The sequence below is a fragment of the Salvelinus alpinus genome, chromosome 29, assembly GCF_045679555.1.
Source record: "Salvelinus alpinus chromosome 29, SLU_Salpinus.1, whole genome shotgun sequence".
Taxonomy (NCBI): domain Eukaryota; kingdom Metazoa; phylum Chordata; class Actinopteri; order Salmoniformes; family Salmonidae; genus Salvelinus; species Salvelinus alpinus.
The window spans coordinates 12,144,074-12,159,548 of record NC_092114.1 but is presented as its reverse complement, the minus strand read 5'-3'; the positions used below and the strand labels follow the sequence as shown (position 1 = coordinate 12,159,548).

At 46.3% G+C, this 15,475-nt stretch overlaps 1 protein-coding gene across 1 annotated transcript; it reads left to right on the top strand.

Annotated features, from left to right (window-relative positions):
- Positions 1-19: 19 nt before the first annotated feature.
- Positions 20-11,225, top strand: LOC139558507 (uncharacterized). The gene is made up of 6 exons (XM_071373669.1): positions 20-205; positions 4,995-8,831; positions 9,219-9,427; positions 9,674-9,881; positions 10,475-10,599; positions 10,743-11,225. Exons 2-6 carry the CDS (start codon positions 4,998-5,000, stop codon positions 10,825-10,827), a joined length of 4,461 nt encoding a protein of 1,486 aa, XP_071229770.1. The 5' UTR covers positions 20-205; positions 4,995-4,997; the 3' UTR covers positions 10,828-11,225.
- Positions 11,226-15,475: the final 4,250 nt, after the last annotated feature.

Sequence of the window (15,475 nt, the reverse complement as noted above, 5' to 3'; positions counted from 1 at the left end):
CTCTCCCTCACTCAGATCCACTGTGTCAGATTCATCCAGTGGATATACTGTCTAAGGGCAGAGGATAGTACTGAGAGCAGAGGATAGGACTGAGAGCAGAGGATAGGACTGAGGGCAGAGGATAGGACTGAGGGCAGAGAATAGGACTGAGGGCAGAGGAAAGGACTGAGGAGAGGAGAAAGGATTCTGAGAGATCTGGGGAACGGTGAGTTCATAAAGCATGTCTTTTAACAGGAACAGAAGAGGTCAGTGAGCCAGTGGGATCATCACTGATGTCTAACTACTTTTCTCAACACTCGTTAGTTACAACATCCTACTAATAGTTTTACTGGTCTTTCCCCTCTGAATCAGGATAGCCAACTCTGGGACAGCTTGTTTGAGAACACACATGAACTATGGGAGAGAAACTAACGCTAATAGTCTGTGAATTGAAACTCTAGAATAGTTAACAGATATAAATGTCACTTCCGCCGAAGTCAGTCCCTCTCCTTGTTCGGGCGGCGTTCTGCGGTCGACGTCACCGGCTTTCTAGCCACCGCCGATCCACTTTTCATTTTCCGTTTGTTCTGTCTTTGTCTTATCGCACCTGGCTTCACTCAACCAATTACTCATTTATTATTTAACCCTCTGTTCCTCATGTTGTGTTCGTGAGTGATTGTTTATTGTAATTCGGTCCGTGTTTGTGGGCTATCATTGTTGCCTTGTGTATTTGTATTTTCTTGAGTAAAGTTGTTTAATTACTCATATCTGCTGTCCTGCGCCTGACTCCCTACACCAGCCACACAAAGGACCGCTACATAGAAACCAACTCTAGTAGAGTCTGTGAATTTAAACTCTAGAATAGTTAACAGATATAAACTAAGTCTAGAAGAGTCTGTGAATTTTAACTCCAGAATAGTTAACAGATATAAACTAACTCTAGTAGAGTCTGTGAATTTAAACTCTAGAATAGTTAACAGATATTAACTAACTCTAGTAGAGTCTGTGAATTTAAACTCCAGAATAGTTAACAGATATAAACTAAGTCTAGTAGAGTCTGTGAATTTAAACTCCAGAATAGTTAACAGATATTAACTAACTCTAGTAGAGTCTGTGAATTTAAACTCCAGAATAGTTAACAGATATAAACTAAGTCTAGTAGAGTCTGTGAATTTAAACTCCAGAATAGTTAACAGATATTAACTAACTCTAGTAGAGTCTGTGAATTTAAACTCCAGAATAGTTAACAGATATAAACTAAGTCTAGTAGAGTCTGTGAATTTAAACTCCAGAATAGTTAACAGATATTAACTAACTCTAGTAGAGTCTGTGAATTTAAACTCTAGAATAATTAACAGATATAAACTAAGTCTAGTAGAGTCTGTGAATTTAAACTCTAGAATAGTTAACAGATATTAACTAACTCTAGTAGAGTCTGTGAATTTAAACTCCAGAATAATTAACAGATATAAACTAAGTCTAGTAGAGTCTGTGAATTTAAACTCTAGAATAGTTAACAGATATTAACTAACTCTAGTAGAGTCTGTGAATTTAAACTCTAGAATAGTTAACAGATATAAACTAAGTCTAGTAGAGTCTGTGAATTTAAACTCCAGAATAATTAACAGATATAAACTAAGTCTAGTAGAGTCTGTGAATTTAAACTCTAGAATAGTTAACAGATATAAACTAACTCTAGTAGAGTCTGTGAATTTAAACTCTAGAATAGTTAACAGATATAAACTAACTCTAGTAGAGTCTGTGAATTTAAACTCTAGAATAGTTAACAGATATAAACTAAGTCTAGTAGAGTCTGTGAATTTAAACTCTAGAATAGTTAACAGATATAAACTAACTCTAGTAGAGTCTGTGAATTTAAACTCTAGAATAGTTAACAGATATAAACTAAGTCTAGTAGAGTCTGTGAATTTAAACTCTAGAATAGTTAACAGATATAAACTAAGTCTAGGACAGTTTGTTCATGGACAGAGTCAGACATCATCAAAGCAGCAGAGACTGTGTAGGAATGTGTCCTCTCCAAGCGTATCCTGCCCAGGCAGGGAGAGAGAGACAGATGGTTCCCCTGCCACGCCTGTCACGGTAACTGTCAATCCCAGGGCACTGCCTGGTGACACTGCAGTTAGTTTAACTTCTACGGAGAGACTGGCAGTGAAAACAGGGGTCCTCACATAATATTTCATATGAGTAGATATCAGTGATTCTCATTCACATGAATTGACACAGGGAACAGAATAGATATCAGTGAATCTCAAAAGGTTGACAATGATTGTCGGGACCTACGTTTGAGTCGTGTGTAATACGTGACTAATTATTTTGGGGGTCACAGCTGAACATTAGGTCCTGCTTTGAAACGTTGACTTTTGTTTACTTGGTGGGAACACAAATAAACTAAAAAACACTTTTAAGATAGGTCAAAGAGCACAAAACAGTCTGCATTTCTAAACTTGCAGAGAAGACTAAGGTTAGCTTTGCCTAGCTTTATCAAGCAGTGTCAATACAGTTAGTCTTCCTGAGGCATTATGAATAGCTTGTCCATTGGCTGGTTCTGCTACATGACATGTTATGATAATGTACGCTGTAATGTAATCTATGGAATGCCAGTTGTCAGAGCCGAAGGCTCTCATGCATGCTTATACAAGCACAGGCTAGAGGGTGTCACAGCCAGACTAGAAGGTGTCACAGCCAGGCTAGAAGGTGTCACAGCCAGGCTAGAAGGTGTCACAGCCAGACTAAAAGGTGTCACAGCCAGGCTAGAAGGTGTCACAGACAGACTAGAAGGTGTCACAGCCAGACTACAAGGTGTCACAGCCAGACTAGAAGGTGTCACAGCCAGACTAGAAGGTGTCACAGCCAGACTAGAAGGTGTCACAGCCAGGATAGAAGGTGTCACAGCCAGGCTAGAAGGTGTCACAGCCAGACTAGAAGGTGTCACAGCCAGACTAGAAGGTGTCACAGCCAGAATAGAAGGTGTCACTGTTTTTGTGAATGCTTGAGTATGAGGATCTGAGTGAATGTGTGTGTTCCTAAGAATGAGACAGTTGTTGAGGCATATTGATGCAATAGCCCCCCCCTCCCCCATAACCCTTACCCCTCCCCCCATGACCCTTACCCCTCCCCCCATGACCCTTACCCCTCTCCCCATGACCCCTCCCCCCATAACCCTTACCCCTCCCCCCCGTAACCCGCCCCCCATAACCCTTACCCCTCCCCCCTTACCCCACCCCCCATAACCCTTACCCCTCCCCCCATAACCCTTACCCCATAACCCTTACCCCTCCCCCCATAACCCTTACCCCTCCCCCCATAACCCTTACCCCTCCCTCCCTCCATAACCCTTACCCCTCTCCAATAACCCTTACCCCTCCCCCCGTAACCCTTACCCTTACCCCTCCCCCCGTAACCCCTACCCCTCCCCCATAACCCTTACCCCTCCCCCATAACCCTTACCCTTACCCCTCTCCCCATGACCCTTACCCCTCTCCCCATAACCCTTACCCTTACCCCTCTCCCCATGACCCTTACCCCTCCCCCCCGTAACCCTTACCCTTACCCCTCCCCCATAACCCTTACCCCTCCCCCCGTAACCCTCCCCCATAACCCTTACCCCTCCCCCCGTAACCCTCCCCCATAACCCTTACCCCACCCCCCCTTACCCCTCCCCCATAACCCTTACCCCTCCCCCCATAACCCTTACCCCATAACCCTTACCCCTCCCCCCATAACCCTTACCCCTCCCCCCATAACCCTTACCCCTCCCTCCCTCCATAACCCTTACCCCTCCCCCCATAACCCGTAGCCCTCCCCAATAACCCTTACCCCTCCCCCCGTAACCCCTACCCCTCCCCCCATAACCCTTACCCCTCCCCCATAACCCTTACCCTTACCCTTACCCCTCCCCATAACCCTTACCCCTCCCCCCATAACCCTTACCCCTCCCCCCATAACCCTTACCCCTCCCCCATAACCCTTACCCCTCCCCCCGTAACCCGTACCCCTCCCCCCGTAACCCCTCCCCCTCCCCCCATAAACCTTACCCCTCCCCCCATAACCCTTACCCTTACCCCTCCCCCATAACCCTTACCCCTCCCCCCATAACCCTTACCCCTCCCCCCATAACCCTTACCCCTCCCCCATAACCCTTACCCCTCCTCACCTCTTCATCTGTTCCTGACCATCTTCCTCAGTTTACAAAGTGCTCACTTAGACAGCTCTCATAACAGAGGGTTGTGTATTAACCAAGTTAGTATGCCCTCCTTGATAACAGAGAGTTGTGTATTAACCAAGTTAGTATGCCCTCCTTGATAACAGAGGGTTGTGTATTAACCAAGTTAGTATGCCCTCCTTGATAACAGAGGGTTGTGTATTAACCAAGTTAGTATGCCCTCCTTGATAACAGAGGGTTGTGTATTAACCAAGTTAGTATGCCCTCCTTGATAACAGAGGGTTGTGTATTAACCAAGTTAGTATGCCCTCCTTGATAACAGAGGGTTGTGTATTAACCAAGTTAGTATGCCCTCCTTGATAACAGAGAGTTGTCTACTTAATCAGACGTTCCAGAGACAGAAAGTCACAACTAGCTAAGCTACACTATGTTATTAGAGTTACAATATGTTATTAACAGAGTTATAATATGTTATTAATATAATTATAATGTTATTAATAGAGTTATAATATGTTATTAACAGAGTTATAATATGTTATTAATATAGTTATAATGTGTTATTAATGGAGTTACTATTATTAGCCTCGTTATTGTTATGTAAATATATTGTGTTACTTTTGGATTTTATATATTCTTTTACCTTAGTATATTTAGTAAAAAGTAAATATTTAACAATATTTCTTGAACTGTATTGTTGGTTAAGGGCTTGTAAGTCAGCATTTCACGGTATGTTCTACACCTGTTGTAATCGGCGCTTGTAAAAAATTACATTTGACTTGATGAATCACAACTTCAGTGACATTTGTCTTCGTCTTCCTCCTCTTCATCACAGGCAATGGAGGATGAAGAGTCTGAGCTGCCGATGGACACCGAAGTCTGTTTTGATCCGCTGTTCATCGATGAGGAAGACCAGTATGAGGGTGATGAAGAGGAGACAGACGCTTCATTCCAGTCTCTCCTGGGAGTTACCAGTAAAAACACACTCCTGACTGGCTCAGTCTCGGATACCTCGGATACCTCCGTATCGGATACCTACAGAGAGACACACCTGGATGAGACACAAGCCCAGTTTAAGGACACGGACACCATGTTTAGGAGTTGTGTAGGAGATACTACAGACTCTTTTGGGCTTCACCTGTCGACAACAGCCCACACGAACACACACCTTAGTGGGTTAGGACAGATGCAGCCACACCATAATGGGGTAGGACAGATCCGGCCTCACCTTAGTGGGTTAGGACAGAACCAGCCTCACCTTAGTGGGTTAGGACAGATCCAGCCACACCTTAGTGGGTTAGGACAGATCCAGCCACACCTTAATGGGTTAGGACAGAACCAGCCACACCTTAGTGGGTTAGGACAGATCCAGCCTCACCTTAGTGGGTTAGGACAGATCCAGCCTCACCTTAGTGGGTTAGTACAGATCCGCCCAAACCATAATGGGTTAGGACAGATCCAGCCACACCATAATGGGTTAGGACAGATCCAGCCACACCATAATGGGTTAGGACAGATCCAGCCACACCATAATGGGTTAGGACAGATCCAGCCACACCATAGTGGGTTAGGACAGATCCAGCCACACCATAATGGGTTAGGACAGATCCAGCCACACCTTAGTGGGTTAGGACAGATCCAGCCACACCTTAGTGGGTTAGGACAGATCCAGCCACACCTTAGTGGGTTAAAACAGATCCAGCCACACCATAGTGGGTTAGGACAGATCCAGCCACACCATAATGGGTTAGGACAGATCCAGCCACACCATAGTGGGTTAGGACAGATCCAGCCACACCATAATGGGTTAGGACAGATCCAGCCACACCATAATGGGTTAGGACAGATCCAGCCACACCATAATGGGTTAGGACAGATCCAGCCACACCATAATGGGTTAGGACAGATCCAGCCACACCATAATGGGTTAGGACAGATACAGCCTCACCTTAGTGGGTTAGGACAGATCCGGACACACCATAATGGGTTAGGACAGATCCAGCCACACCTGAGGGAGATGGATGACCTGTTGAAGAGATGTGAGGACATGACAGGTATGTCCTTCAACTCCCGCCTGTCCACCAGGTACACAGATACTCACCTGACTGGACCAGCTCAGAACCAGAACCAGGAAGACACACACCTGACTGGACCAGCTCAGAACCAGAAGCAGTCAGACACACACCTGACTGGACCAGCTCAGAACCAGAACCAGTCAGACATACACCTGACTGGACCAGCTCAGCACCAGAACCAGTCAGACACACACCTGACTGGACCAGCTCAGAACCAGTCAGACATACACCTGACTGGACCAGCTCAGCACCAGAACCAGTCAGACACACACCTGACTGGACCAGCTCAGAACCAGAACCAGTCAGACACACACCTGACTGGGCCAGCTCAGAACCAGAACCAGTCAGACACACACCTGACTGGACCCGCTCAGAACCAGAACCAGTCAGACATACACCTGACTGGACCAGCTCAAAACCAGAACCAGTCAGACACACACCTGACTGGACCAGCTCAGAACCAGAACCAGTCAGACACACACCTGACTGGACCAGCTCAGAACCAGAACCAGTCAGACACACACCTGACTGGACCAGCTCAGAACCAGAACCAGTCAGACACACACCTGACTGGACCAGCTCAGAACCAGAACCAGTCAGATATACAGAAGATGGATGCTATGATAGGGAGCTGTGGTGGTAATGACTGTCACACAGGTGCCTCCATCCTGACCTACACAGACACACACATGGAGGAGTCTAGGAACCAGTGCCAAAGTCACCTGAAGGAGGTGGAATCCATTTTGGATCAGAGTGGAGCCACAGGAGCCGCTGTCCAGCCTCAGTTGCCTCCTCTTACCTCTGCAGGCACTCAGCTGAGTGGCACTATGGCTGAGTATCAGACAGAGCTAATGGCGATGCTGGCCATGTTAGAGAACTGTACGGAGGAGGCAGGGATTACCTTTGACCCTTTAGAGTGGACTTACCCCAGCTTACCAAAAGGATTTTGCCAACACAACCCCAACATGAATAAGGTACCACAAGACAGACACATGGACAGAGGACTAGCAACACAAGGGCACATGGAGAGAGGACACAGGAACACATGGAGAGAGGAGAGAAGACTAGCAACACAAGGACACATGGAGAGAGGACACAAGGACACATGGAGAGAGGAGAGAGGACTAGCAACACAAGGACTCATGGAGTCTGTGGGGAATACCAAGACTGAAGGACTAGAGTCTGGGAGAGGTGTGGATCTGAAGCCATATTTGAACAGTAACTTTGGCCAATTTGAGCCCCCAAGCTATCAAGCTATCTCGACAAAAAGACATTCAGATGAGTTAGGAGACTGTGGAGAGACACACACAAGAGGACCCATGTCCATGGTGTGTGAAGAGGACACAGATGGGGACACAGAGGGGAACATGAGGGGAGATCAACAACTAGAGACAGAGGTGGGAGGGGTGGAGTTGAGGGGAGGGGTGGAGTTGAGGGGAGGGGTGGAGTTGAGGGGAGAACAACAACTAGAGACAGAGTTGGGAGGGGTGGAGTTGAGGGGAGAACAACAACTAGAGACAGAGGTGGGAGGGGTGGAGTTGAGGGGAGAACAACAACTAGAGACAGAGTTGGGAGGGGTGGAGTTGAGGGGAGAACAACAACTAGAGACAGAGGTGGGAGGGGTGGAGTTGAGGGGAGAACAACAACTAGAGACAGAGGTGGGAGGGGTGGAGTTGAGGGGAGAACAACAACTAGAGACAGAGGTGGGAGGGGTGGAGTTGAGGGGAGAACAACAACTAGAGACAGAGTTGGGAGGGGTGGAGTTGAGGGGAGGGGTGGAGTTGAGGGGAGATCAACAACTAGAGACAGAGTTGGGAGGGGTGGAGTTGAGGGGAGATCAACAACTAGAGACAGAGTTGGGAGGGGTGGAGTTGAGGGGAGGGGTGGAGTTGAGGGGAGAACAACTAGAGACAGAGGTGGGAGGGGTGGAGTTGAGGGGAGGGGTGGAGTTGAGGGGAGGGGTGGAGTTGAGGGGAGGGGTGGAGTTGAGGGGAGAACAACTAGAGACAGAGTTGGGAGGGGTGGAGTTGAGGGGAGGGGTGGAGTTGAGGGGAGAACAACTAGAGACAGAGGTGGGAGGGGTGGAGTTGAGGGGAGGGGTGGAGTTGAGGGGAGGGGTGGAGTTGAGGGGAGGGGTGGAGTTGAGGGGAGGTCAACAACTAGAGACAGAATTGGGAGGGGTGGAGTTGAGGGGTTCCGTGCAGGAGTTGGGTACTGTGCTGGAGGGGTGTATCGAGGAGGTGGGGAGAATGGAGAAGAGACGGGATGAACTGATGGGAGAGCTACAGGCACTAAGGGAGGAGAAGACGGGGACAGAGGAAGGGAGTGAAGGAGGCCAGGCGGCACAGCTAAGCCAGGTGCTGAATATTGAAGCCGATGGGAGGAGGGAGGCGCGGATGAGGGAGTGGCAGTCTTTGAGGGCTGAGAGGAGTGAGGAGGAGACGAGGCTGTCCAGTGTGCGTCTGGAGAGGCAGGGTCTTCAGGAGGAGATGAGGAGGCTGAAGAGGAGGCTGTTCTCTGTCGCCAGGGAGTGTGCTCACAACCAGGTCATCCTGGTAACCCAGCAGCGTGAGGTGGCCCAGCTCAACAAGGAACAGGTAGGGACAAGAGTGTTCTTCTGACCATTCCAGAACCTTATGAGCATTCATGGAACTTCTGGGTGTTCCAGCACCTTCTGAGCGTTAGACAACCTTCTGAATGTTCCAAAACCTTATGTGCATTCTAGAACCTTCTGAGCGTTCTATATCATTCCGGGGGGTTAGGATCTATATGAGTGTTCTGGAACATTCTAAATGTTCCAGAATAGAGTGTTCCAGAACCGTCAGAGAATTCTGGAACCTTGGTGTTTCAGAACCACCTGTGTTCGAGAACAACTACGGCTTCATCAGAGCTCAGAGAAGGCAATGCAGGTTCTTCTGAGTTTCTCTCATGTCCCTCTCCCCCCCCTCTCTCTCTCCCTCCGTCTCACTCTCTCTCTTCCCCAGATGGAACTCGACACACTGATCATCCAGCTGACTGAGGAGGTGTCTCAACTCCGCTCCACCCACCAGACCCAGCTCTCCACCTTTCAGTCCCAGCTCCAGACACCCAGGCAGACACCCAACCCCATAGAGGAGCTGACCCAGAGCAAGAGGACCGCGTGTGGGGACATACAGCAGTACCTGCAGGGAGGGCTCAAAGCCCTGGAGGAAAGGTATTCTCTCTCAACATTGCCAGGCGTTATCATAACTCAGAGGTGATCTCTAGTCAAGCATGGCACTAGGATTGACACAACAGTTGTGATGTTTGCAATTATCATGATTGATACTATAATCATTACTTATTTATCATGATACCAACTTCCATTAAATCAAATCAAAGTTTATTGGTCACGTACACATATTTGCAGATGTTATGGCAGGTGCAACGAAATGCATTATCCTCTCTCCTCCTCCCCGAGGTATGAGCCAATGCTTCTGGCCCTGTTGAAGCGGAAGGAGAGGACGTCAGAGGCCCAGGTGAAGGCCAGGCAGCAGGCCCAGGAGCTGAGGGCCCGTCGGGGGCCCATGAGGGAGGAGGGACAGAGGCTGGGGCTGCAGAGAGCCTGCCTGGAGGAGAGACTCATACTGATGGAGACCCACAGGAGAGAGGACGTGGAGCAGTATAGGGTACGGAGGGACGAAGGGGAGAGATGGAATAAGGTCCAGTAGACAGGGTTGGAATTACAAGGCTGTCCAGAAATGCTTCACACTCATAACAAATTCCTCCAACATACACAGACATAGATTAAAAACACCAGCCTTTCAGTTCATTATAAACACTTATGTCAGGTTTATGAACACTCCTGTCAGGTTTATGAACACTCCTGTCGGGTTTATGAACACTCCTGTCAGGTTTATGAACACTCCTGTCAGGTTTATGAACACTCCTGTCAGGTTTATGAACACTCCTGTCGGGTTTATGAACACTCCTGTCAGGTTTATGAACACTCCTGTCAGGTTTATGAACACTCCTGTCAGGTTTATGAACACTCCTATCAGGTTTATGAACCCTACTGTCAGGTTTATGAACACTCCTGTCAGGTTTATGAACACTCCTGTCAGGTTTATGAACACTCCTATCAGGTTTATGAACACTCCTGTCAGGTTTATGAACACTCCTGTCAGGTTTATGAACACTCCTGTCAGGTTTATGAACACTCCTGTCAGGTTTATGAAACGTTTCTGAAGCCGTATTTAGCCCTTCGTCTCCCTCCCCACAGGAGACAGTGGACAGGCTGGAGGACACTAACAGAGAGCAGAAGACAAAGCTACAAATCCAGAAGAGGGAAACCAAGGAGATGGAGGAACTGAGAGACAGTCTTACTAAAGAACTCTACCTGTACAGGTGAGAAAATTAACCGTTTCATGCTCCTAACTCATATTAGCTTTTAGAATCAGTGAATTATAATGTAACTAGACACTAGCTTATAATTAAGGTTAACAAGGTTGTAAATATTGACTGTAATCTGGTGTTTTTTTTCTCTTTAGAGGTATTGTCGAAGACAATAACAAGAATGATGTAACCAGAGTGCAAGAGAAAACCACTGGGACAAATAGAAGTCTTGCAGTTTAGGTTACAAGAGACAAACAACGTTTTCTCAGTTCATAGTCACTCGTTTCCAACAATCATACCATCCTTACAAATGTACTTTTATACAGCTTTCAGAAGGTTCCACTCAATTGTAAAAATTAAAAAAAGTAAGTAGAAAACCAGGAAGTAGAAAACCAGGAAGTAGAAACCCAGGAAGTAGAACACCAGGAAAAAGCAAGGCCGTTTTGTACACTGGTAGCTGAAACCTGTGGGGAATTCCCATCAGGTTGGAAAGGGTGTCTAGAGAAAACAAGCTCGCCATCATTCTAATTCTATAGTTAAGACATGGTAAAACATCTGTAGAGAAGGTTCTGGAACAGTCTGAAGATGTAATGCATTCTTCATAGTGCAACAAATAAAAGGTGTTCTTTTAAACTAAACTGTGTGTGTGATGAGTCAGAGCACAGGGACCTGTGTTCCCAAATGGCACCCTATTCCCTACATAGGGCCCTACTTTCGATTAGGGCCCTATGTCAAAAGTAGTGCACTATGCAGGGATTAGGGTGCCATATGGGACAGATCCAGGGAGAGGGATGGTGTGCATATAAGGGCAACATGGTGGAATGTTTTTAAACGATGCTAACGGAGTGAGAGTGAGCCCAGAGGTAGTGTACCAAATGGCACCCTATTCCCTATGTAGTGCACTACTTTTGACCAGGACCTATAGGGAATGGGGTGCCATTTTGGATGCCAGATGCCACCCTACCCTAGACTATACACATTAAAGCTATGACCAGTAAAATCACTGTTTGACATCACAGACAGACGGTTGGTTTTAAGTAAACATCTAAGAGGTAGGTTTAAAAATAGTCCCCTTTCTGTATTTAATAAGATTACAGAAGTCATTTGTATGTCTCCTGGTGTATGATTTCATAAGATGGATGATTAACGGAGTGACTAAACATTTTCAAATGAATGACGTCAGGAAAAAGAGCAACTGCATTAGTATAAATCAGTCTCAGAGGGAGAGTGGTCTTGAAACAGTCTGGCTTTAGGTGGTCTAGAAACAGTCTGGCTTTAGGAGGTCTTGAAACAGTCTGGCTTTAGGTGTTCTTGAAACAGTCTGGCTTTAGGTGGTCTTGAAACAGTCTGGCTTTAGGAGGTCTTGAAACAGTCTGGCTTTAGGAGGTCTAGAAACAGTCTGGCTTTAGGAGGTCTAGAAACAGTCTGGCTTTAGGTGGTCTTGAAACAGTCTGGCTTTAGGAGGTCTTGAAACAGTCTGGCTTTAGGAGGTCTAGAAACAGTCTGGCTTTAGGTGGTCTTGAAACAGTCTGGCTTTAGGAGGTCTTGAAACAGTCTCGCTTTAGGTGGTCTTGAAACAGTCTCGCTTTAGGAGGTCTTGAAACAGTCTGGCTTTAGGTGTTCTTGAAACAGTCTGGCTTTAGGAGGTCTTGAAACAGTCTGGCTTTAGGTGTTCTTGAAACAGTCTGGCTTTAGGTGGTCTTGAAACAGTCTGGCTTTAGGAGGTCTAGAAACAGTCTGGCTTTAGGTGGTCTTGAAACAGTCTGGCTTTAGGAGGTCTTGAAACAGTCTGGCTTTAGGTGTTCTTGAAACAGTCTGGCTTTAGGAGGTCTTGAAACAGTCTGGCTTTAGGTGTTCTTGAAACAGTCTGGCTTTAGGAGGTCTTGAAACAGTCTGGCTTTAGGAGGTCTTGAAACAGTCTGGCTTTAGGAGGTCTTGAAACAGTCTCACTTTAGGAGGTCTTGAAACAGTCTCGCTTTAGGAGGTCTTGAAACAGTCTCGCTTTAGGAGGTCTTGAAACAGTCTCGCTTTAGGAGGTCTGAAGTCTCGCTTTAGGTTGTCTGAAGTCTGGCTTTAGGTGGTCCGAAGTCTGGCTTTAGGTGGTCTGAAGTCTGGATTTAGGTGGTCTGAAGTCTGGCTTTAGGTAGTCTGAAGTCTGGCTTTAGGTGGTCTGAAGTCTGGCTTTAGGTGGTCTGAAGTCTGGCTTTAGGTGGTCTGAAGTCTGGCTTTAGGAGGTCTTAAGTCTGGCTTTAGGTGTTCTTGAAACAGTCTGGCTTTAGGTGTTCTTGAAACAGTCTTGCTTTAGGTGTTCTTGAAACAGTCTGGCTTTAGGTGTTCTTGAAACAGTCTGGCTTTAGGTGTTCTTGAAACAGTCTGGCTTTAGGTGTTCTTGAAACAGTCTGGCTTTAGGTGTTCTTGAAACAGTCTGGCTTTAGGTGTTCTTGAAACAGTCTCGCTTTAGGTGTTCTTGAAACAGTCTCACTTTAGGAGGTCTTGAAACAGTCTGGCTTTAGGAGGCCTTGAAACGGTCTGGCTTTAGGAGGTCTTGAAACGGTCTGGCTTTAGGAGGTCTTGAAACAGTCTGGCTTTAGGAGGTCTTGAAACAGTCTGGCTTTAGGAGGTCTTGAAACAGTCTCACGTTAGGAGGTCTTGAAACAGTCTCACTTTAGGAGGTCTTGAAACAGTCTCGCTTTAGGAGGTCTTGAAACAGTCTCGCTTTAGGAGGTCTTGAAACCACGCTAATGAGACCTTTCCACCTGTGACTGAGCCTGTAGTATTACCAAACAATGCTCAGATTTTTCTGTTTCCACCTCCACGGACCGGCACTCGTGTCTCACTGGGCCACGGCTCTGACTGGCTCGCTCTGAATTTCATTTACATGACAATGGCTAACTGAACACGGGTTAACACCTTCCCACAAAGCACCTGTCTTGATGATGCAGAGGTTGTTGGTTCTGCTCACTCACAAGTCTTTTAGTGTCACACTCCTGATGGGAACATACTTCACCAAAAAATAAGACTATGGTTTACGTAACATAAACACTGGAGCGGGGGAAGTCTCAGGTGGAATTGACCCGTAAGTATTAGACAAAGAACAAAGCATTATCAGCTGAGTGAATTAGAGTCAACAAGCTTAACGGGGGAAAAAAACATTTTACCCATCATGATACTCATTCAAATGAACGACAAGTCAAAGCTGAATGGAAAAACATTTTATTTAGAAAGCACAACTAAATAGAGGAGAGAACAAGATGACAAGGACAAGACATATACAACATAAAAAAAACAGTCATCACAATATGCAAAACATCACAATATCCAAAAACAGACATCACATCCACCTGGACTAGCTAAACACTTCAACCAAACCCGAAATGATGAAAAATACATATTTCCGTATATATATATATATGTATATATATAATATCTGGCTTCATGGGCCTATTGAATGTAAATGTGACATTCTGCATAATGGTTGGTACAGATACTTGTTTCGTACAGAGGAAACCAACTTAGATTTTTAACCACAGGCCTTGTTGTTAAAGAAGAAAAGAAGAAGAACAAGAAGTGATGGGACAGAGACTCACTCTATTGGCTGTATCCTATTCAATGGAAAAGGCCCTTCTAACAGAATTAGTCAAATGGGAGTTTATCTCTTTATATTACAGTACAAAACCAGTTCTAGAAGAGAGATTTTTCTTAGACAATAAATTACTATTTTACAATGTAGAGAGAGAGAGCAAGCGAGGAGTTTGCTCCTGTAACAGTTTCACCTGTGAGCCAAGGGAAAAGTAGTTTCTGGCTACGTCCCAATTATCTCACCTTCCGCACAAAGTATACACTTTGTTCAATTCCCTGTCACTGATTTGAAAGGAAATAAGTGGTATAAGAAATATGGTAGAACATTCCCATACCTCCACCAATCCAATCCTTTTAGATTTGTGAGAAGTAGTGAATGAGTGTACATTTCAGGTGAACACATCAATTTTTTGGGGGACAACCCCAAGGGAAATAGCTAGCAGCATTTTGTGCCACATGATATTGTTCAGAGTACAAAAGGAAGGCGGAGTACTTGGATTGGGAGGGGGGGTGGAGTCACACCTGATTGGTTCACTCAGGCTGTGACTTCCTGGTCTCCTCCTGCCTCTGGACCCTCATCATTATAAATGTTCTCAGCCTGGAGGGAGAGACAGAGGTGGTGTGGAGGGAGTAAGCCTGGGAGACCGTGTGTGTGTGGTGAGACCGTGAATGTGTGTGTGTGTGTGTGTGTGTGTGTGTGTGTGTGTGTGTGTGTGTGTGTGTGTGTGTGTGTGTGTGTGTGTGTGTGTGTGTGTGTGTGTGTGTGTGTGTGTGTGTGTGTGTGTGTGTGTGTGTGTGTCTCACCATCTGCCAGACTTGCATGATGTTGTCCTCAGACACAGAGCAGATGACCCAGGGCTCGTTGGGGTTCCACGAGAAGTCAGAGATCTTGGCTGTGTGTCCTCCCCGGATGAACTAGGGATAGGTTGGGAAACCTTTTAAATGGGCCGTGTTTACCTCACTATTGCTCCCTGGCCTAGCTGCTGCTCAACTCCTGATCAAACCAATCATTTTCAAAAGAACACGTTTTTCTATCAACGGAGGGTGCCATCACTGTAAACCTCACCAGCAGCTCAGGAGGGCCGTCCTCTGCATCCTCTGCGGACGGCTCCTCTCCTATTTTACTACAAAACAAAAACACAGCAATGAGTTTACCGGAGGCCTAGGGATGATACAATAATATGTACACCGTATCCTTGACTTATTCCACGTTGTGATACAGCCTACATTCAAAATGGATTACATTTATGGTATTCCCCTCGGCCGTCTTCACACAACACTCCATAATGACAAAATGAAAACACATTTT